The sequence below is a fragment of the Rhinoderma darwinii genome, chromosome 1 (assembly GCF_050947455.1).
Source record: "Rhinoderma darwinii isolate aRhiDar2 chromosome 1, aRhiDar2.hap1, whole genome shotgun sequence".
In the NCBI taxonomy this organism is placed as follows: domain Eukaryota; kingdom Metazoa; phylum Chordata; class Amphibia; order Anura; family Rhinodermatidae; genus Rhinoderma; species Rhinoderma darwinii.
Window position 1 is genome coordinate 384,014,223 of NC_134687.1, and position 22,173 is coordinate 384,036,395.

A 22,173-nucleotide genomic window follows, 5' to 3' on the forward strand; every position below is an offset into this window, starting at 1 on the left:
TTTTTATATTTATGCAAATGAGGCTTTCTAAAGTACAACTGGGCGTGTATTGTGTGCGTACATCTGGGCGTTTTTACTACTTTTACTAGCTGGGCGTTGTGAATGGGAGTGTCATCCACTTCTCTTCAGAACGCCCAGCTTCTGACAGTGCAGACACAGCCGTGTTCTCGAGAGATCACGCTGTGACGTCACTCACTTCCTGCCCCAGGTCCTGCATCGTGTCGGACGAGCGAGGACACATCGGCACCAGAGGCTACATTTGATTCTGCAGCAGCATCGGCGTTTGCAGGTAAATCGATGTAGCCACTTACCTGCAAACGCTGATGCTGCAGAATCAACTGTAGCCTCTGGTGCCGATGTGGCCGACACGATGCAGGACCTGGGGCAGGAAGTGACGTCACAGCGTGATCTCTCGAACACGCTGTGTGTCTGCAGACAGCCAGAAGCTGCATCATACACTCCCATTCACAACGCCCAGCTAGTAAAAGAAGTAAAAACGCCCCGATGTACGCACATAATACACGCCCAGTTGGACTTTTACTTTAAACACGCCCAGTTGTACTTTAGAAAGCCTCATTTGCATAAATATAAAAATGGTCATAACTTGGCCAAAAATGCTCGTTTTTTAAAAATAAAAACGTTACTGTAATCTACATTGCAGCGCCGATCTGCTGCAATAGCAGATAGGGGTTGCAAAATCTGGTGACAGAGCCTCTTTAAAGAGAGGTGTCCCACAATCTTACAGTATTATAAGGATAGGTCTATGTAATCTCAAGTTCTCTCTCAAATATTTTATATGTACAATTACGTAGATCTCTCTATATAAAGACATTAGTGTGGGCTTCTGCTGGTCACATTCTTACATAGTGCTACTATAGGACATTTACTAAACCCCATCTTTAGCCTGTATATTATACATGAAATTGTCAGTAGCCTCATGCACAAAATGGCAGTGGGGCCATCATTTCATGTACTTGGCAGTGAAGTATGTTTCATCCCTCTCCAGCCTCTTGGTGACAAGCCAGCAGAAAGAATCCTTGTTAAATGAAGATGGTCCTTATCGATTTGACCCATGCTGTTCTCATCCTTTGTCACATTTAGAGGTGTGAGGATCAGGGTCTGGATGGCTTCAGTAGTATATGTAACAGCGTTGCCATTTCCTCCTATTGATTTTCTTTCTCTACCCCCCCCCCCCCCCCTCCCCTTCCCACACCTTGTATTATATTTTGTTCTCCTTAGCAGACTTGCCATTGAGCAGTGATGTGCATCTTCAAAGAAATGGTATATTGACTGAGCACTTGACAATGCATTTGTTTGATTTTTCATTGTCAAATGGTGTGATTTTTTTATTTTATATTTTTTCTTTGCTATATATATATATAATATATAATATTATACCTTTTTTTTTTTTTTTTTTTTTTTTTATTCCTACTGATGTCTTCTTGCATGGTCTGCTTTTTTTCTTTTCCTACCCCCCCGTATACAGAGTATTTTATCAGGTTTTCTGTGGCCACGCTACATTTAGAAACAATAATTTAGCAGCTGTTGATACGGAAGGTTCTTAATGCATTGGACGGCATTATAAAACGTAGAAAGGCCTAATAGCTTTTTGAAATTTGGATTGGGATAAAGAGAATCTTTCTGAATGTATGTGTTCAGGGATGCATGACCCACATAACCTACAAATTTGATTGGGTTGGCATCAACTGATGGATAGCAGATTAGAATCCCGTGGTTTGCAGGCTACAGATTTGTTGTCAAGCAAGATTTATCAGATGCAATCAGAATTTCAGGAGGTTAGACAGGAATTCCTTAATACGGATGTTTTTTATAATGTTTTTTTTTGTTTTTAACCCCCCTCCTACATTCAAAGTGCAGTGGTAATGTTTTGTATGAATTGGGGGAAGAAGAGACAAATGTATGTATATTGGATGAATCTTCTCCTCTCCCTAAAGCTGTCTGTCTGTTGTTCATCAGAAAGCAGGTCGCAGCTCACTGAGCAGAAGAAAAGATTTTAATAGAAGTTGTGCCAAGGGCTGTAATGCATCATTTTAGGGCCCTAATTACATTACAATGACAAATATCAATGGTGACAACAGCAATAACCTACATCCTTTTAATGGCTGTGCTGGAGAAGGAGTTTGGGCTCTCTGCCATTAGTTTAGACTTGCTTTCAGAATCCTGGACCATTAGGAACGTGTAGCCTAGTAGTATGAATTGTGAATGTCTTGCTATAGCTTGAGCTCTCGGGACTTCAAAGTTACTAAGGCAACATATACTTCCAAATGGTGGGAGGTTAAAGGGCTTCTACGTCAAAGCTACGAAATAATACGTTATTAGGCCCTCTGCACACGTGACGGAAATGGTGTGGATATCCGCCAGGAAAATCTGCAGCGGACTATAGTATTAGGCGGGCGCAAAGAGATTTGAATCAAGCTCATCCACCTGTGCGTAACACTTTCTGCACAGAAATCTGAGCATCCTGCGGATTTTCAAGTCCACAACAAGCACATTCTTTTCTGGATGTTTGCAGCAGATTTCACCATTTTAATATAGAAAAGGGTGTAATATGTTGTGAATCAGCAGCAAAATCTGCTACACGTGCAGGTTTTTCTGTGGAAAATCTGCAACAAATCTGCTACGTGTGGGGGTAGCCTTATGCAGGACGCGTTTTCACGGATCCCACGTAGACTAGTCTATGGAGGGATGCGTGAAACGCAAGAAAATAGGACATGTCCTTGTGAACGGCCCTATTGAAATACATGTGTATGTGCGACGGCCATTTTATCGTCCGTCACACGGACGACTTGTACGCTCGTCTGAATGAGCCCTTAAGGGGATGTTTTGCTTGGACCCTCTGCAATTTTTGGTTTGAAAAAACAAGCACTCAAAATGTTTACATGGCTAAGAACTATACATAATCCTATTCTTTACAAGAACAGATCAATGCGGATAGATTTAGAACATGGTAAAATTGGAAGGTTTGAAAGGCGTTTCTCTGGGTTTCGTTCAGGAAGTGGTGAAATCACACACGTTAAGACGCTGGCCTAGTTTATTATTTTTTTTTCTTTAACCTCCTTTTTCTTTCTAGTTCTTTAACGCTGTTGTTGGGAGCGGAAGAATGACACTTGACTATGCTTTGCGTGCTTCTGAAGTGTTTTAAAGGAGTTTGTGGCAATATGACATGTTAGCTGTGGTTAACTATAGGTCAGAAGCTGTTTATAGGCCTTAGGCCTGAAAATGAATATCTGCCGTAGTGTGTGTGTGTGTGTGTGTGTGTGTGTGTGTGTGTGTGTGTGTGTGTGTGTGTGTGTGTGTGTGTGTGTGTGTGTGTGTATGTGTGTGTTTTTGCGTGCGTGTATAGTTTCCTATCAAGGGGTGGGTTAAATAAGGCGGCAAGTGAACAGTCAGATCTTGAAGTTGATGTGTTGGAAGCAGGAAAAAAGTGTAAGGATCTGATTGACTTTGAGGGCCAAATGGTGATGACTGGCTCAGAGCATCTCTAAAGCAGCAGTTCCTGTGGAGTGTTCCCGGTTTACAGTGCTTGGTGTCTACCAAAATTGGTCAAAGGAAGGACAATCAATAAACTGGCGACAGGATCATTCATTTTCGTGAAGAGTGAAGGCGCCCGGTCCGATTCCACAAAAGCTACTGTAGCGCAAATTGCTGAAAAAGTTAAAGGGAATGTGTCGCTTGACAATGTTGTGTTTTTTTTTGTTTTTTTTTTTAGTTAAACAGTTAGTATATACATGATTAGACATTGTTTTAATTTTTTTCACAAGTCAGGAAATATTATAAATTAGATTCTAATTTATAACATTTCCCTGTGCTGGTCACTAGAGGGAGCAATTCCCAAAATTGTAGCATTGGCATGTGGTAAAGCAACCTCATTGATTTATGCTGCAAAATTGGAGAAGACACACTCGCTCTAGTGTGCTCAAACAATCCCCCTCCTTTATCCTGGCTAGTGCCAGGAGAAAGGAGGGGGTTGAATGCTCAAACCTCCTACACTGTGTGCCGCCATTTTTTGAGCGAATACACAGTGTAGTAGGCTTACATACAGTGGTAATCACACAGTAAAACGCGAACATACACAAACATAACTTACCTGCTCCTGCCGCCGCTCCCTCCGCTCCTAGTCCTTGCTTCTGAACACATGTCCGGAAGCCGCGACCGGAAGTAGTCATCATACTGTCCGGCCGCGGCTTCTGGTCCACAAGAAAATGGCGCCGGATGTCGCTCGGCCGAAGACCTTCCTTTTGGACTGTGCGAGCGCGCATGCGCCGTTCCCACACAGACGGCGTACACCATAGTGGATGGAACGGCTCCCGTTCACATTCACTATGGGACTGTAGCTGCCGTATTCCATCTCTGTATGTGTCGTTAATCGACACATACAGAGATGAAAAAAAAATGGCAGCCCCCATAGAGAAGTAAAAGTTAGAAAAAAAAAAAAAGTAAAACACAAACACACAAATAAATAAAATGTATTTTAATAACACTAAAAGCAAATTGATATTAAAAAAATTTTTTTCGCGACACCCGTCCTTTAATGCTGGTTATGTTAGGTGTTAGAACACACAGTACATCGCAGCTTGCTGCATTTGGGACTGTAGCCACAGACCTATCAAAGTCCGGGCTTACCCTTGGCCACCGCCAAAAGTGCCTACAATGGACACATGAGCATCGCAACTGCTCCTTGGAGCAATGGAAGGTGGTGGCCTGGTCTGCTGAATCACGTTTTCTTAAGTCATGTAGACAGCTGGGTGCTCGTGCATTGCTTACCTGGGGAAGACATGGCACCTAGATGCGCTATAGCAAACAAGCGAAGGCAGTGTGATCCTCTGGGCAATGTTCGGCGGAGAAACCAAAAACTTTGGTCCTGCCATACAGGTAGATGGTACTTTGTCACATACCATCTACCTAAACATTGTTGCAGATCAAGTACATCCCTTCTTGGCAAAATATTCTCAAATGGCAGTAACCTCTTTCAGCAGGATAATTTCCCCCCTGCCACACAACAAAAATTATTCCGGAATGGTTTGAGGAACATTTTCCACCAAATTCATAGGATCTCAATCTGATCAAAGATCTGTGGGATGTACTGGAAAAACCAATCTGATCCATGGAGGCTCCATCTGTCAACTTACAGGATTTAAAGGATTTTCTGCTAACGTTGTGATGCCAGATACCACAGGACACTTTCATACTTTTTGTGGAGGTCATGCCTTGATGGCTCAGAGCTGTTTTGGTGGTACAAGGGTGAAGGCTTATACCATAAAAAAGAAAAAGGGTTTAACTATTTAAAAAATGTCTTTTTAGTGGCTGTATCAGAAGGTATGTCTTATTTTAAATATCCAGCAAATAACCCATTCATCCTCTTACAAAATAGCTTATACACGTATACAGGAGGGAATTTCTAAAGCTTTCTATGTATAAAAGTTTTTTTTGTAAAATGGGGCAGGGCTTAAAGAGGCTCTGTCACCAGATTATAAGTGCCATATCCCCTACATAATGTGATTGGCGCTGTAATGTCGATAACAGTGTTTTTTATTTATTTTGAAAAACGATCATTTTTGAGAAAGTTATGAGCAATTTTAGATTTATGCTAATTAGTTTCCTATTAGACAACTGGGCGTGTTTTAACTTTTTACCAAGTGGGCGTTGTACAGAGAAGTGTATGACGCTGACCAATCGGACCAATCAGCCTTATACACTTCTCATTGTTCCAGCCCAGCTTCTTTCACTGCACACACAGCGTGATCTCGCTGTAAATGACAGTACAGCGTGATCTCGCGAGATCACGCTGTGGCTGCAGTGAAAGAAGCTGGGCTGGAACGATGAGAAGTGTCAGTGTCATAGACTTCTCTTTACAACGCCTAGTTGGTAAAAAGTAAAAAAAACGCCCAGCTCTCTATTAAGAAATGAATTGGCATAAATCTAAAATTGTACGTAGCTCAGAATTGATCGTTTTTCAAAATAAAAACCACGGTTATCTACATTACAGCGTCGATCAGATTATGTAGGAGATAGGGCACTTATAATCTGGTGACAGAGTCTCTTTAAAAATGGACAGGGCCACCTTGGTCAGACAAATTTATTATAATTTACGACAGAAACCTGGCGTAAATTATAGCTGAAGTCTATGCTCCCAGCTGGCGTAGTTTCGAGACTGTGGGACATAGCAAGGTAAAGACCTGGTACTTTGCCCCTCCCAGACCCGATTACCCCCATCCCCAATTTATTAGACTAGTTTCCTATCCGCTCCTCTTTCTCCCAACTGGGTCCACTCAGACTCTTACTACTGGCCGTGGCTCATACAACGTACTGCTGCCAGGCTGTGTCAAGATATTCTATATGATGCAGCATGATGAGGGGACCCAGAGAGAAGAGAAGCGGTGAGATGAGCATCCATTTTTAAGTAATTGTATGTGCAATTGGGGGGTGGTTGGCTCCCGTTCTGTGAAAGGATGCGACCGATTTATTAAGAGGTGTGTCGCATCTTACTCGAGAGGAACAGATAACTGACTGGCGTATAAAAAGCCAATCATAGTGCCCCCTAATGTCTAAAAGTGCAGAAGGGAAATTAAACTCGCATGTCTTTTATGTGCTACATTTTTGCTTTTTCCTGTCCCTTGCATTTGCTATATCCATAAAAGACCGTGAGATTCTCCAGTCTACACTTGTTAAATACTAGAAGCATAACAATCCCTTTAATATGAAATACTATGTTCTCCGGCTGGTCCAGTTCTCTACTTTCTACTGAGGTAAAGGCCATTCGACCCATCATTATGTATACCCTCAATGCTCTGCCCACTGGGGCCCCTACATTCTCCAGGTATCTCTGTGATGGTTGACTTTTTCCTAAATTTTCCGTTAGTCCTTATTAAAAGCTCATCTTCCACCTAAATATGCTGCCTTACTTAAAGGGGTATAACCAACGTAGACATTTATGGCATATCTACAGGATATGCCATAAATGTCTGATAGATGTCGGTCCTAACACTGGGATCGGCACTTCACTTGAACAGGGGTAACCCTACCCCTGTTTCGCCTGGTGTGGTGGCCTCAAACTGCCAATTCCACGTGGGAATTAGGGGCGAGAGGGCCGCACATTAAGGGCAGCATGCGACAGAGAAAATTACGCTCTATATGTGCAAACATTGTGCCGTTAGGGTAAAACAGAGTCTGCTGCATTCATGAGAAAAGTGTCCCCCTTCGCCTCTCTCTCCAGTGACTGGCGGCCGCCAAGTATAAATGCAGACACTTCTAGTCAGAAGACTAGTAATTATATATTCTATAATAATGCTTTAGTTTCATTTCATAACCTTACTTTTATGTGTAAAATAGCTCGGTTTTTCTGTTGTAGAGCTTAAAATGCCCCTATTTCTATTCACACAGACATAGATATGAATGATAAAATTCTGGATACCTGTGATCATAACTAGGTGGCGTTTAGGAACTTGCTTCATATGGCTCCCATTGAACTGAAATACAAATTAGTATACTCTGAGCTCCCCCTAGTGGTGGCTGTAGGCAGCCGGAAAATAAACAAAGCTCCAACCCCTGTGAACATACAATATGAAACTAATTAACACAGAATTTCAGACCTAAAAATAACACATTAAGGCTTCATGCACACGACTGTGCTCGTAATTACGACTCGTAATTACGAGCACGGGCGGGCACGGCCGGCTGCGGGCAGCCGGCCGCTTTTGTGAGCCGTGCTGTCATTATAAAGTATAGCAGCACGGCCCGTAAAATAGAAAAATAGAGCATGTTCTATTTTTTTAACGGCACGGGCACCTTCCCGTGAGAAAACAGGAAGGTACCCGTGGGTAACAGAAGTCTATGAGCCCGTTATTGCGGGTCGTAATTACGACCCGCAATAACGGGTGTTTTTACAGTCGTGTGCATGAGGCCTAAAAGGTAGACATTCTTTTTTTAGTCTTCTAAATGACAAATCAATCGTCTACATGCAGACAGTAGAATTTTCCAGCATTATTTCTTCAGACAAGCGCGCATCTCGTCCGTGTGATGGCCGTTAAAACAACGGCTGTCACACGAGCTCCATGTATTACAATGCGGCCATTCACACGACTGTTGTTTCAACGGAGCGTGTGAAGGGTCTGTGAAAAAATAGGACCTGTACTATTTTCCTGCGTGTCACGCATCCCTCTATAGACTCTGACAGTCTAATCTATGGGGGATCCGTGACAATGCGTCCCGCACCTGTGCCCCTCGGACGTGAAAAACTGTTTTTTTTCATGTCCAAGGTTAGCAATGCTCGTGTGAATGTAGCCTAAGACCCTCACAAGTTCATGACAATTGGGTATAATCTGTAATGTTCCTTCTACCCTCTGCCATATGTATTTCAATAAAAATATTGTTTGCATAATGTATTCTATTACTGTATAGTGAGTGTGCCTGTAAAATGACCGGGCTCTACAAATTTTGTGTGTTTTTATCCCATACACTTAATGAGAGGCTCATATTTTTCACTGGCCACAAGTATTCGTTTTCTTGTCCCTTTGTAATTCCTTCTGTATGGTTTCCGAGCTGCGTGCTAGATAAGCTATAGATACTTGAGCCATTAACTCATTGGATGGTGTCAAATGCTGTGCGGATGTGCTCATTAATGTGTCACTGTCAGGTTTCAAGGCTGACTTGGCAACCTCTGCAGTTTTTCAATGGTCTACTGATCTAGCTGTAAAGACTAAAAAAAAAAAATGCAAATTATGAATGGAAATTTTGGCTGAGCTCTTCATTGCAACAAAAACTTTTGAGAAGCGGCCTTATTAACATGCTGCTGAGCTGAACGTTTTGGACTCCAGCCACCCACCTACTGCAGATTTGTGGTTCCTCCTGCAGCTTTGGGTCCGCTTGCTTCCCCTTCATAGGTGTTTATTTAGAGACTGTGCAGTTGGTATACATAATTTAATATATCAAATGTTAATACATTCTATCTGTGGAAAAAAACGGTCATGAATGCTTAATGAAATGCTCTTATTTGTGTTGTTTTTTTTTCTCTGCAGGCGGAAATTGTCAAGAGACTGAATGCTATCTGCGCACAAGTCATTCCTTTTCTGTCCCAGGAGGTAAGCGAGCTTCATTTGTAGTCACCCAGCTAAGTCATACCATTTAAATGACATGTGAGTTATAAAAAAAATGAAAAATCCTCGAAGTATTTTCTCATACCTCGTATCTTGTGGAGCTTGTATTTCATTTTCTTGTTGCTCCACTCATTTCTACCGCAGCATCTTATTAAAATTCAGAGCAATATCATTTAAATGCACTTATATAGTGGAAAATGTTCTAATGTGCTAAGCGTAATGCAGATGTTTTCTTGTCATGTACGCTCGGTGTTGCTCAGAATTATGACTGTTGTCAGAATGGCATCTAATAGACTCGATTGAAAAATTGCCAGACTAGGTAGAGAATCATTCTCCTCTTTTGATGATAGGCATTAAATGCTGGCAGAAGTGGTTCGGCATATCGAATGCAAGTGCTGCTGAAAGTAAACCAAATGCATGCCGTTTTGGCTAACCATTTTTTGGGAAAATGCAAAGTTGCCACCAAGTAGAAATTATTATTTTTCAAAGCAATGATTTCCTTAATCTCCTGCGGTATTAAGGCGGACAGTGTTAACCTTGTTCTTTTGGAAATTACAGATTAAGTGATTCATGTGTAAAACTGTTTGTTGCAAGACTTTTTTTTCCCCCCAAATTTGGCTCATTTCACATTATGTCATTGTTTGTTTAAGATTTCAATGAATCCACGATTGATATTTCGGAACCAGCCAGACATTATTGGATTGTAACAATTCCCATTGCGTTATAATGGGATTCATCGGGTGTCCTTTCTTTGTACCCTGCCCATCAGGGCAACAGAAATGCCAATGTGGACTTTTCCCTAAAATGTGACAGAACCTAAAACATAAGTTGCCTTAAAGAGGTTTTAGAATAAACTATCAATGTGGAATTATTTGGGGTCAGACTCCTGGAACCTACATGATCGACAGAACGTAAGGGGCTGCTGCTCCATATCTACACTTATGCCTGGTACTGCAGCTGAGCCCCTTTCAAACCCCCTTCATTCTGCTGATAGGTAGCAATACTGTGAGTCGAACTCCTACTGATCATACATTGATAACTTCTACTAAGGATAGGACATCAATGGATATTCCCGGAAAAGATCAGGTTTAATAAAGGAAGTTTTTTTTATTCCTTTTCATATGATTCTTGCATTATTCTTTTGCTATTTTCTTTTTGTTATCGGCTGCACCCTACTTTATATTGGGCTGCATGCGCTTCTGGAGGACCTGTACACACAGTTTTGGGGCTCGTAGACACACAGATTCTTCCTTTTTATAGGTAACGTCTCATATGTTGTTTTCGTTTCATCAATTCGGTTTAAGTATGTAGTAGAGAAATAATGGACTTTATTTGTGGTACAGAAATGCCAGAGGGGAACTCGGTTTCTTGCATCTTTCTTTACTATGGGAGCAGTTCTGGCATCAGTTGCATCAGTATACCTTTGCCGGAGAGAAAAACGGTACATGCAGCATTTTTTTTTGCCTGGCTATAGTCCAGCTGTTTATGCCAGACCGGAGCACATAGTGCACACCATTTCACCAGTTGTGTCTGGCTCAGACTAAAAAGTGTCCGGACGCAACTGATATATGGGGACTCCACCTTACAGAATATCTGGCCTTTTTGCCCATAGCAACCAATTAGAGCTCTGCTGTCATTTTTTGAAACTGCTCTGGAAAAATGAATTCTGCACTGTGATTGGTTGCTATGTGCTGTATTGTGCTGTTTTTTTTTTTTGTTTTTTTTTTAGCTACTATTTTTCTTTTTGGCCTGGGTTGGCCGTATTCGAGGCACACACTTCCTTCCTGTATCGTATGTATAAACTGTGCAACAGGATGTGTGTGTGCTTTTTGGCATCTGAAATGAATGGGAGTTAAGAAAGGTAATAAATTATTAATCGCCAGTAAGTGATGGAGTATAGCCTCTCCCCCAGAGAGTGACATGGGCAAGGTATACAGAAGCTTATCCTAGTATATAGTGTATAATATTGCTGTTCTGTCCTATCTCGGCCTCAAGTAGTACAATAGCGCTATCATTAACTCACCCACCGTCTAATGAGATGACTCGATTCATTATGTCCCAGCCTATACAGCAAAGCTGACAAGTGAACTAAAGCAAATGGGGAATGTTCGCTTATTGTCTCTGGTTTAGTGGCCTGGCCATTGTAAAAACAGGAAGATTGTATTTTTTGTTTGTTTGTTTGTTTGTTTTTTTTTCGTGTGGATAGTAAAAAAAAAATTTGGATAAATATTTGTAATGCTGCTCAGTGCTCAACATTATCCGCTATTTCACAGTGGCATTAATGATCTGAATGGTTCTGTTTATTTAATAGAGGGGCTACATTTGTTATCACAATCTGCTATATCTGATATTTCTGAAACTTACCATATATTTGTGATTGTTTGTTTTTTTGCATAATCAAATGGCCTTCTACTATTTCGGAATGTGGAAACTGCGGATGACTACAAACTTCTCACTCAGCTGCTATAGGGCAAATGTATTATTACATTGTGCCCATTTAAACACACTGGATCTCTGTTCTGGTTAAAAGAGTAATGCTGCGAGCACAGTTCAACCGTCTGACATCCATATACCCCAGTAGGGTATATGGAAAGGGGTTTATTGAAAGGGAAACTTAGAGCAGTTGTCCATAGCAACCCATTGAATTCCACCTGTAGTCTTTTAGACTAGCTTTAGAAAACAAGTCAGCTATTTTATCGGTTGCTATCCCTTCCATCAGTTTTGATGCCCCCACAATGTCTGTAATGCAGCTCCTGTGAGGGTTGCATCGGGATTCAGCTTTCATGGATACATAGTTGTCAAACCCCATAGAAACAGAATTGGAAAGTAGCGAAAATAAGGTTGACATTCAAATTACATGAAAGTCACATAGTAACAAAATGTCTGGCCTTGGAAGATACTTTAGAAATGACTGTTTGATTTTGCTATATATTGAGAATGAAAGCTATACTTGATTATGACTGTAAACAATCTGTAAATCCGGGCTCTTCACAAGGGTTATAATATTGCAGCGTGTATGCACCTAATCAATGTCTAAACATAAATGTGACAAGGCTGGTCATTGGGATCAGAAGAGGCCAACATTGGTTGTCTTTATGTGTGATCATTCACTTGTCACTTTATAGGTCTGTTTTGGCCAAATAACGATCTGATCACTATCATTGGTATAAATTAATGTTTGTCTGCTTTTCCTATTACCCTCCCGCAGTCAAACAAGTATCCCCAAAGCTAAGGTCTATCACAATCTTAAGCTAATGTACTCAGCTGGTCAAATATTACACGGTGATGTTGCCATTAGTGCAAATTCACTCATAAAGCAATAACAAATAATAAAATACAATAGGTGGAAAAAGCAACACAAGAGAATATTTGTCACAGTCAATGTGAAGGCTCACCGATTTCCCCCAATTTATACTGCCATACAATGCCTACTTAGTGCCAAATACAGAGCACAATTAATACTCGTCAGACAATTATTAACCTATTTGTTCTGCCATTTTGTGTCAAATTTAATGCCGCTATCCACAGTACAATTAATGCGACTATTTAGTTGCCAATAAATCTGGCCACGCACTGCACAATTAATGCCGCCACCCACAGGACAATTCATGTCGTGCATTCTGAATACAAAAATGCCACCATCTACCCCAAGTATAATCAACGCCATAATCCACCCACCCTGTACAATTTGGGTGCCTTCATACAAACAAGATTTGCTGCTTAAAATTTTTGCAGCAAATGCGATGACCGATTCTAGGAAATCCGCAGCGACAAATCCGCACCAAATCACAAGGATTTTGGTGCGTATTTCCTTGCGGTAAATGTCTTAAAAAAAACAACAAAACACTAGTCACCACCTCTGGCGCTCCAATGCAGGGCTTGCGTCGATATCTGTACACCCAAACTGCAGCAATGACGTGTAGTAACATGTGATCACTGCAGTGGTCATCTATCGACACAACACGTCACCATTGTAGGCCGGGTGTACAGAGACCAAGGGAGGCGTTGCCCTGGGAGTGCCGGGAAAGGTGGGTATAGTGTGTGTGTGTGTGTGTGTGTGTTTGTTAATTTTTCCCTCTAACGTAATTTAATCTTATTTGACACTATCTGGGCTTGTGTATTTTGCTGTCGGATTACCTGCAGTAAAAATATGCAACTATTGTGATTTCCGACAAATCCGCATCAGAAATTGACAAGCTGTGGATTTGTAGTAATCTCATGGAATTTGCTACTACTGTATTCTGATGCAAATTTTCCACCCGCAAATCAGCCACGTCAGAACAAGCCCTTATAACAAATCTACAGGAAATGGTATAAATGTTTGATCATGGGAGTCTGACACTAGGACCCCTATAATTGTCAACTCTGGTCCATTGACACTTGAGCCACCTGTTCTTGGAAATCCCTATTGAAGTCAATAAGAAGTGATGGAAACACTTCTCGGCTGTTTATCACTTCCCATTCATGTATGTGGAAAGTGTCAATGAGCCTCCGTTATGACAGTTGGAGGATGTCCCAGTAGACTCCCACCAATCGGATATTAAAATGTCTGTAGTAGGAAACAACTTAAAAATATATAGAGATAGATAAATATATAGATAGATAGATCTATATACACACAAATGAATTTCTGTTGTCTGTTCTTTATGCATGGCCAAACGACTGGACCAATCTGCACCAAATTTGGCACATAAGTAAATCACGTGGGTTTCAGCTCTCTAGGACCTACCATTCTCGACATATTCACAAAAGCAAAGATGGCACCACTGGCTTCCACATCAAGGACCTTCCTTCAGATCACATCAGATGACCTGTATTCGCCAATAGAAGCTCGCAGGTCCTTTTATTCATAGCCTCACTCACATACAAATCCGTTTTAGACCAGGTTTCCATAACAACCAAGCCGTTTTTCTTTACTCGACGTGTTACTTGCCGTAAACTAACTATACCTATACTGGATTTGAGCTTTCTCATGAATTGAAAACCTTTCATACCAGTCATGCCTCCAAAAAGGAACCCTGCGCTTTGCCACAGGAGTCTTTCGTCTAAGAGCATGGCTGCTGCTGAAATCTCTCAACAGAATCAAGCCTGTGGATTTCAGCATTCTCATAAATTGAACCCCTTTCAGACCAGTTATGCTTCCAAAAAGGAACCCTGCACTTGGACTTTATTGGATATGTCGGCTTCATATCCGTAGGAAATGACGTTTTTAACACACACACACACACACACACACACACACACACACACACACACACACACACACAAAACAACAAACAAATAGACCAGTGTGAAGCCGGGTAACTCTGCTATTCTGTATTATAAAAGTCAATGGTTGTGTGTCCTCTATAGGCTTCCAAACGCCTCAACCATTTGACCCCAAGTTTGGCACATAGGTACATCGGGTGTCCAGGAAGGTTTTTGTAAATGTCCGGACCTTGCTGCTGTTCTGTTATCAGCCACTATCACATGATCATGATCCAATACTATAAAAGCGGGCAGTAGCAGGTAGTGCACTTTACAAGATAATTCTAGATGGGAAGGTACAGGGGAGCAGTTACCCATAGCAACCAATCAGATTACTAATGGCCAGGAGGAAAGCTGCATTACTAGCCGCAGAGACTCCTCTTGCCCAACTGCAAGCTAATCAAATGCGTCATACTGCTGCTCGAGCTGCTGAAACTCCTCAGCAAACTGGGGCATTCTCCGCAACAAATCAGACAGGTGGCTCTCAGAAGCGCAGAGACTCCTGCCTGAACCAAGGCCAGAAAGCAAGCTGATAGCGCACATCATGATGTTCAGTGTGCTAATGAGTGGGCTTTCATGCATGATACTGTTTTCAATTATCTAACCATCGTCTATTGCCAACTGGTAATAAAACTGCCAATGTTGTTAATCAACAGGCTCTGTCAGTCTTATGACTCCATTTCCTACCAGTTTAGCTGTTGGGTATTTAGGAAGTTAAAATTGAAATAAACCGTGTGTAACTGCCGGGGTATATAGAGCTACTAGTGACTTTCCCTGTAAACCAAGAAAATATGAGGGCATGGATTAGCCTCCTGGGCACCCTTGGAACAAATCCAATGAACAGACAGGCCGACACGTTATTTACCTGGGCATTGTCGGGTACTTTTTCTAGTGCCTCATAAAAATCACATATACATACAGACCCCTAAACACACATGTATGAATACTCATACAATAACATACACAAGCAAATATATAGAGTATAGACCCACAGGCATACTTTCTTACAGACCAGGAGCCGTACTCAGACCTTCCTCTGGGGGTTACGTGTACCATGGGTTGAGAACCGCTGGTATATACACCATGAATCTATGTAATATATTAGACCCTAATTGCTGCTTGTTCTGTCTTTTGGTCCACCATCTTATGAATTCAACACAGTCTCCAACATATCAATACTTTGACTATGACAGACAGAGCTATCCCAAATTAGCATTCGCATGTACTTGGCCATTATAGTAGAGATCCGCTAGCCCCAACTGTATTGAGGACCACGACTAATGCTTTTCAATATAACGGTATACAAAAAAGTATACCTTACGATATACAGTTTTCAACGCTTGTTGATCCTAACTGTGTTTGATGTGTAAATACCTCTTCACATGACGTTCTTTCAACGTATACCTCTGATGGAAGGCTACAACGTAGCCCACTGTATAGGCATATACATCATCCAGGCAGAGCACTTTCTGAAGCACCGTTACCAGGGAAGCTCCTTATGTCGCTGTCCATACAGTGAAGGAAATAAGTATTTGATCCCTTGCTGATTTTGTAAGTTTGCCCACTGTCAGACATGAACAGTCTAGAATTTTTAGGCTAGGTTAATTTTACCAGTGAGAGATAGATTATATAAAAAAAAAGAAAATCACATAGTCACAATTATATATATTTATTTGCATTGTGCACAGAGAAATAAGTATTTGATCCCCTACCAACCATTAAGAGTTCAGTCTCCTCCAGACCAGTTACACGCTCCAAATCAACTTGGTGCCTGCATTAAAGACAGCTGTCTTACATGGTCACCTGTATAAAAGACTCCTGTCCACAGACTCAATTAATCGGTCTGACTCTAACCTCTACAACATGAGCAAGACCAAAGAGCTTTCTAAGGATGTCAGGGACAAGATCATAGACCTGCACAAGGCTGGAATGGGCTACAAAACCATAAGTAAGACACTGGGTGAGAAGGAGACAACTGTTGGTGCAATAGTAAGAAAATGGAAGACATACAAAATGACTGTCAATCGACCTAGATCTGGGGCTCCATGCAAAATCTCACCTCGTGGGGTATCCTTGATCCTGAGGAAGGTGAGAGCTCCGCCGAAAACTACACGGGGGGAACTTGTTAATGATCTCAAGGCAGCTGGAACCACAGTCACCAAGAAAACCATTGGTAACACATTACGCCGTAATGGATTAAAATCCTGCAGTGCCCGCAAGGTCCCCCTGCTCAAGAAGGCACATGTACAGGCCCGTCTGAAGTTTGCAAATGAACATCTGGATGATTCTGAGAGTTATTGGGAGAAGGTGCTGTGGTCAGATGAGACTAAAATTGAGCTCTTTTGGCATTAACTCAACTCGCCGTGTTTGGAGGAAGAGAAATGCTGCCTATGACCCAAAGAACACCGTCCCCACTGTCAAGCATGGAGGTGGAAACATGTTTTGGGGGTGTTTCTCTGCTACGGGCACAGGACTACTTCACCGCATCAATGGGACAATGGATGGAGCCATGTACCGTCAAATCCTGAGTGACAACCTCCTTCCCTCCACCAGGACATTAAAAATGGCTCGTGGCTGGGTCTTACAGCACGACAATGACCCGAAACATACAGCCAAGGCAACAAAGGAGTGGCTCAAAAAGAAGCACATTAAGGTCATGGAGTGGCCTAGCCAGTCTCCAGACCTTAATCCCATCAAAAAAACTTATGGAGGGAGCTGAAGATCCGAGTTGCCAAGCGACAGCTTTGAAATCTTAATGATTTACAGATGATCTGCAAAGAGGAGTGGGCCAAAATTCCATCTAACGTGTGCAAACCTCATCATCAACTACAAAAAACGTCTGACTGCTGTGCTTGCCAACAAGGGTTTTGCTACCAAGTATTAAGTCTTGGTTGCCAAAGGGATCAAATACTTTTTTCTCTGTGCACAATGCAAATAAATATATATAATTTTGACTGTGATTTTCTGTTTTTTTTTGTTTTTTTTTTTTAATATAATCTATCTCTCACTGGTAAAATTAACCTAGCCTAAGAATTCTAGACTGTTCATGTATTTGACAGTGGGCAAACTTACAAAATCAGCAAGGGATCAAATACTTATTTCCTTCACTGTATATGGATAGTGATGTCTGAAGCTTTAAAATGCCGAAGTACCGGGCCAGAGCATTGGAATCGCTCTGGCTTGATAATCCAACCCTGGAGAAGCCCCGGACATCCCTGTCCATTATAGGCAGTGAGGCCAGGAGCTTCCCTGGTACCGGAATCTCTGCCTGCTCTTCACTGGTGCTCCGGCCCTATACCAATGAATACATTTAATGTATACTTGTAATGGATGTCATACAATGTCAGCCGTCAACCATGGGCTCCCATGTATACCGCACTGTATCCGTTTTTGTTTTTTTTGCAGGATCACTCAAATTGAATAGTGTACTACGCTATTCCATCCTCTTAAAAGAAAAAAACCCTATGTTTTAATGCATACCAGCCCGACTGAGGCCAAAAGGACACTATTTTGGCCTCCGTTGCGTTAATTGAGCCCTATGGACATGTTTAGCTTGTATGTGGAGAGCTTTCCCGATGTACATGCCTAAATGTAGGGACAAAACCTGGTGTGCACAGGGCCTAATAAGTATCTGCACTGTGTAAAGCGCACTGCATGTTTTAACTGAGAACGGTGACCTGTTCAATATCTAGTTGCTGTCAGGATGAATTCAATGCCAATCTCCCAATTCTCAAGCCTCCTCTTGAGGGCTTGTGACCGTATTGTTGCCATTGATGAATGACTGCCCATATGTCTACTATGTAGCCCCAGGATGGCGCAGAAATGTGGGGGATGCTGGATGTAGGTCCGTTTTGTGGAGACCATGCCCTGTCCTGTGCCTTTTATGTATTATTGATTTGTTGAGCTATAGCGTTGTTCCTTTCGTCTTTATTTTATTTCATTGAACAGATTGTACCATAATTCTCCTAATTGGCCCATGCTGACTTTAATTCCGCCTCATTAACCAATACTTCAATCCTGTTGCTTCCAACTCTGATATGCTTGCAAAGAGAAAAAGGACCTAATTAAAATGACAGCAAATGTTGTTTTATTCAGTTTTTGTTTTAATTTTAACTCTTTGTAGTTCTTGATGCTTTTAAGGTGGTAAGACCACCTTATACCCATGAATATTCGAATCCGAAACCTTTTCAGTTTCCGTACAGATTCTTTTGAAGTTTGCCCAGCAGATCTGTCTGAGTGCAGTAATAGAACATACAACGATAATCCATTCTAGAAGCAATTAAAGCATTTGCACTCTTCCCTGCTGATCTGTGGTAAACCACTTCGATCTCTGCTATTTGATGAGGTCATGAAGGAAATTGCCCATGCAGGGACATGTACACTCCGCATAGAGCTCTGTATCTGAGCAGCAGGAGGATGTTTACTTTGGGTACTATTTAGAGGAAAGACTGAGGTTAATGTTGATTAAAGTTCTCTAATTATTTCCTTATGGCAGGATCGTTCCCCACACCTTGTCAACTTGTGCACTATCTGCAATGAAAGCATAAACCAACAAGCAGTCACCAGTATGTTGACATATTGTGGGGAGGAATTTCAAGAAGTAAACACTAGGAAGTGCTGCCGAGGTGCCTACAGTAGCTGTACTGTCTTCTTCTTGACATAGAGGCTTTTTGAGAGCTTGGCAGCTGGGAAAAATGCCCATTAGTTTACCATACCTCTAAAAGGTATATAGCAGTGTGCAGAAATGCAGAGCAAAAAGTCATAGTAAATATATAAATTGCTTCTTTCTCTTTTTCTCTTAAAAGCACCAGCAACAAGTGGTGCAAGCTGTGGAACGTGCCAAACAAGTGACGATGGCAGAGCTGAATGCAATCATTGGGGTATGTTGTCTTTTCATCATTGGTTACTTCTGTTGCAAGAATGTTTTTTTTATTATATATATGCGCGTGAGTGTGTTTGTTTCATTCTGGCCTAATCTATTCTTTTATTGGCAAAATGTGTTGCCGTGGAAATTGGTTATACATTGTAGCGAGTCTTTTACTTACTAGAGGCAGTGGCACACTGGAGCATTAAGGGTCAATGCACACGATGCGTTTTATATGCGGTTTTGCCGTGCGTATTTGTGTGCGGTAAAACCGCAGCGTAATACTGTACCAGCATAGTCAACGAGATTCCAGGAAATCTCATGTACACGCTGCAGCATGTCAATTTATCTTGCGTTTCTGCTTGCGAATTGTATACGCCTAGTGCTGAGGAAAATCGCACCAAAATCCGCAGCATGAAAACGTGCCGAAAAACGCACAATTAGGTGCAGTTTTTACCTGTGAATTTCCTGCGGTTTTGGTGCGTATTTTCCGCAGCAAAATACGTTGCGTGTGCATGTACCCTAAAGGTTTCTTTGCTCAACATGTATCGGTCACCAAAACCCAGCGGTGAAATGTTTATTAATATCTAGTAAACTATTTATGAGAACGAATGCAAGGGACAGGTGAAGTTGCTGCACTTAACAGCCAACTGGATTGCTTCTTTTAGTTTCCATGGCTATGTTCACACGTGGGTGGTTTCTGTTTATCTCCCCATCCCACACACCATTGTTGCCTGGTGGACCTCATTGACTTCTACTGGGGTTCATCGGGTTCTGTCATGGTGTCTGTCCGTGAGGAGCCTCTGACAGAAGTGTGAACATAGCCTTCGCAAATTGACATCTGATCGCTTGCTATAAGCAATAAACTCCGTTTTTTTTATTCTAAATGAACTCGCTCCACTATATTCCACTAAATAAAAAAAGGAAATCTATCTTTAGAATTCTATTAGATCATGTAGTTGGTGACCTCGTACACTGATATAAGAAATCTTTTTACACCAGTTAAATAAAACAAGACCAATCTGAATGGACTTCTTTATACTTCCCGCCCCGTATGACAAGAAGGAGAGAACCAGTACATTTTCCCATATACTAGCTCTGTTCATGGCAGACTGCGGATCTGGGCAGTCATGTTGTTTACATTGCTTTTAAAAGACGGCGAAACCATGAAATCTTGTCTATTTGGCATAACAATGTGGAGGTGAGAAATCATGGTTTAATAACATATTATTCCCATCTATAATTATACAGCCGGTGCAAGCCGCTAAGTTATTCTAATGAAGGCACTACAACTGTACTTTTCTTATTCGCCCCCTCCCAAATGCTTTTTCTTTTGTGTATAGATTATACATAAAAGTCTTTTCCTCTTTTATTCAGTGTATCAAACACACTTTGAAATGCTAATTATTCCATTTACTTTCATTAAAATTCAAATTGCTGAGTGAAGATGTGGATAAGGGTCGCCGAATAATCAATCTGAAGTGAAGATATTGCCTCAATTATGCCTCTGTCTTTTAACAAGGAAATCAGCACTCTCTGATCCTTGCTGACGGAGGTAGAGTGCAATGTTCTGATTGTGGCCTGCATTTAATGGTCTATTTCTTATTCTGTTTTGTGCCCCTTTGACTGCAGGAGAATACCGGTCGTCAATTAAGGGTTATAAATGGAGAAAAAGTAACCTTTTATTTCCTGTGAAGTCCCCCAATAAAAAAGACAAATCTGGGAAGCTGTGTTCAGCCATGAATAACATTTGCTGCAAGCTCTTCAAGCACAAGTAGGAGGTGAAAAGGCCATCCCCCCCTTTCCTTCCCAAACTATTTGAATAAAATATTTAACTGTGCCACTATCCCACACACAGTTACATTCCTTTAATCCAGCACCTACCTGGTCAGCATTTAGCCTAAATTGTAAATTATAATAATTTTATTTTAATACAGACATTTCTCTTTGGTCTTTGGAAAGCAAAAATGTCCTGCTCACATGACCTTAAAGGCTATGTACGCCTTCACAACCAATCTAGTTTTTTTTTTGTGCCAATGCATCTAAAATGAAGCAACTTTGCAAGAGGTCTCAATTTAAAAAAAAATAAAATATGGTTTTCTTTCTACAGCTCCTATGCAGACCCATGCATCTCCATGGTAACAGACTACAAACAAACCCTGGGTAGTCTGATTCGGCAATGTCATACTACCTTCTATCTCTCCCCTACTTAGTTTGTGGTCTACTAGGGATTCATGGCCGGCTTCATTCCAAAAAAATGTTTGCCATGAGAGAACCCATTTAAGGCAGTAAACCCATCTGGCTTTGTTGAATACATTTTACTAAGAGATTTAGTGGTTGATCGCTGCACCTCTGTGACGTGAGATACTTTGCAGCTGTAACCAGTGTATGAGAGTTAGGAGGGAATTCTGAGTTAATAGAGGGGAGTGCCACTTGCTCTGGAGAACCCGGCTCGTCTAAGCGGATGACCATGACAGCACATAGAATTCAATGGGACCTGTGCAATGATTCTAGTGGATCCCTTGGATCAGTTTGCTGTCTGGTATCACTTTCGTTATCCACATGGGTAAAAGTCCTGTAGTTTTGTAATGCCTTCTTCCGAAATATAAATAGCTGTAATAAATCTAAGTCTCTAATAGGGACTAAATAATAAACCCAATGTCAGATCAGGAAAAGTATTTTAGGACTATTTTTATAGTTTTATTTTGTTATGCCTTTTTTTTTTTTTTTTGGGCTAATATTATTATTTGTTTATTATCCCACAGCCTCTTAAGTGCTGCATCCCTTGCATCAGGCAAGCTATATACATTCGGATAGGAAAGATTTGTGCTGCTGATAGTTTGCTGCAATGTATCAGTGTAGGTAAATTGTAACAGCCTGCAGTGCAGAATGTTTATCTCGCACAGGATACAATGCCAGCAAACTCTCGGGCGTGAGACATATAGGATC

General features: G+C 41.4%; 1 protein-coding gene across 6 annotated transcripts in view; it reads left to right on the plus strand.

Moving 5' to 3' along the window:
- LOC142652695 (transducin-like enhancer protein 4) overlaps nucleotides 1-22,173 on the plus strand; it is a 110,763-nt gene that overhangs the window by 16,869 nt on the left and 71,721 nt on the right. For 4 of the 6 annotated variants that reach the window (XM_075828366.1, XM_075828379.1, XM_075828374.1 and 1 more), the window contains exons 5-6: nucleotides 9,036-9,098; nucleotides 19,166-19,240. In XM_075828366.1, coding sequence (XP_075684481.1) covers nucleotides 9,036-9,098; nucleotides 19,166-19,240 — 138 coding nt within the window. The remainder of the gene's footprint in view (nucleotides 1-9,035; nucleotides 9,099-19,165; nucleotides 19,241-22,173) is intronic. The other 2 variants (XM_075828392.1, XM_075828400.1) reach the window with 1 other exon arrangement.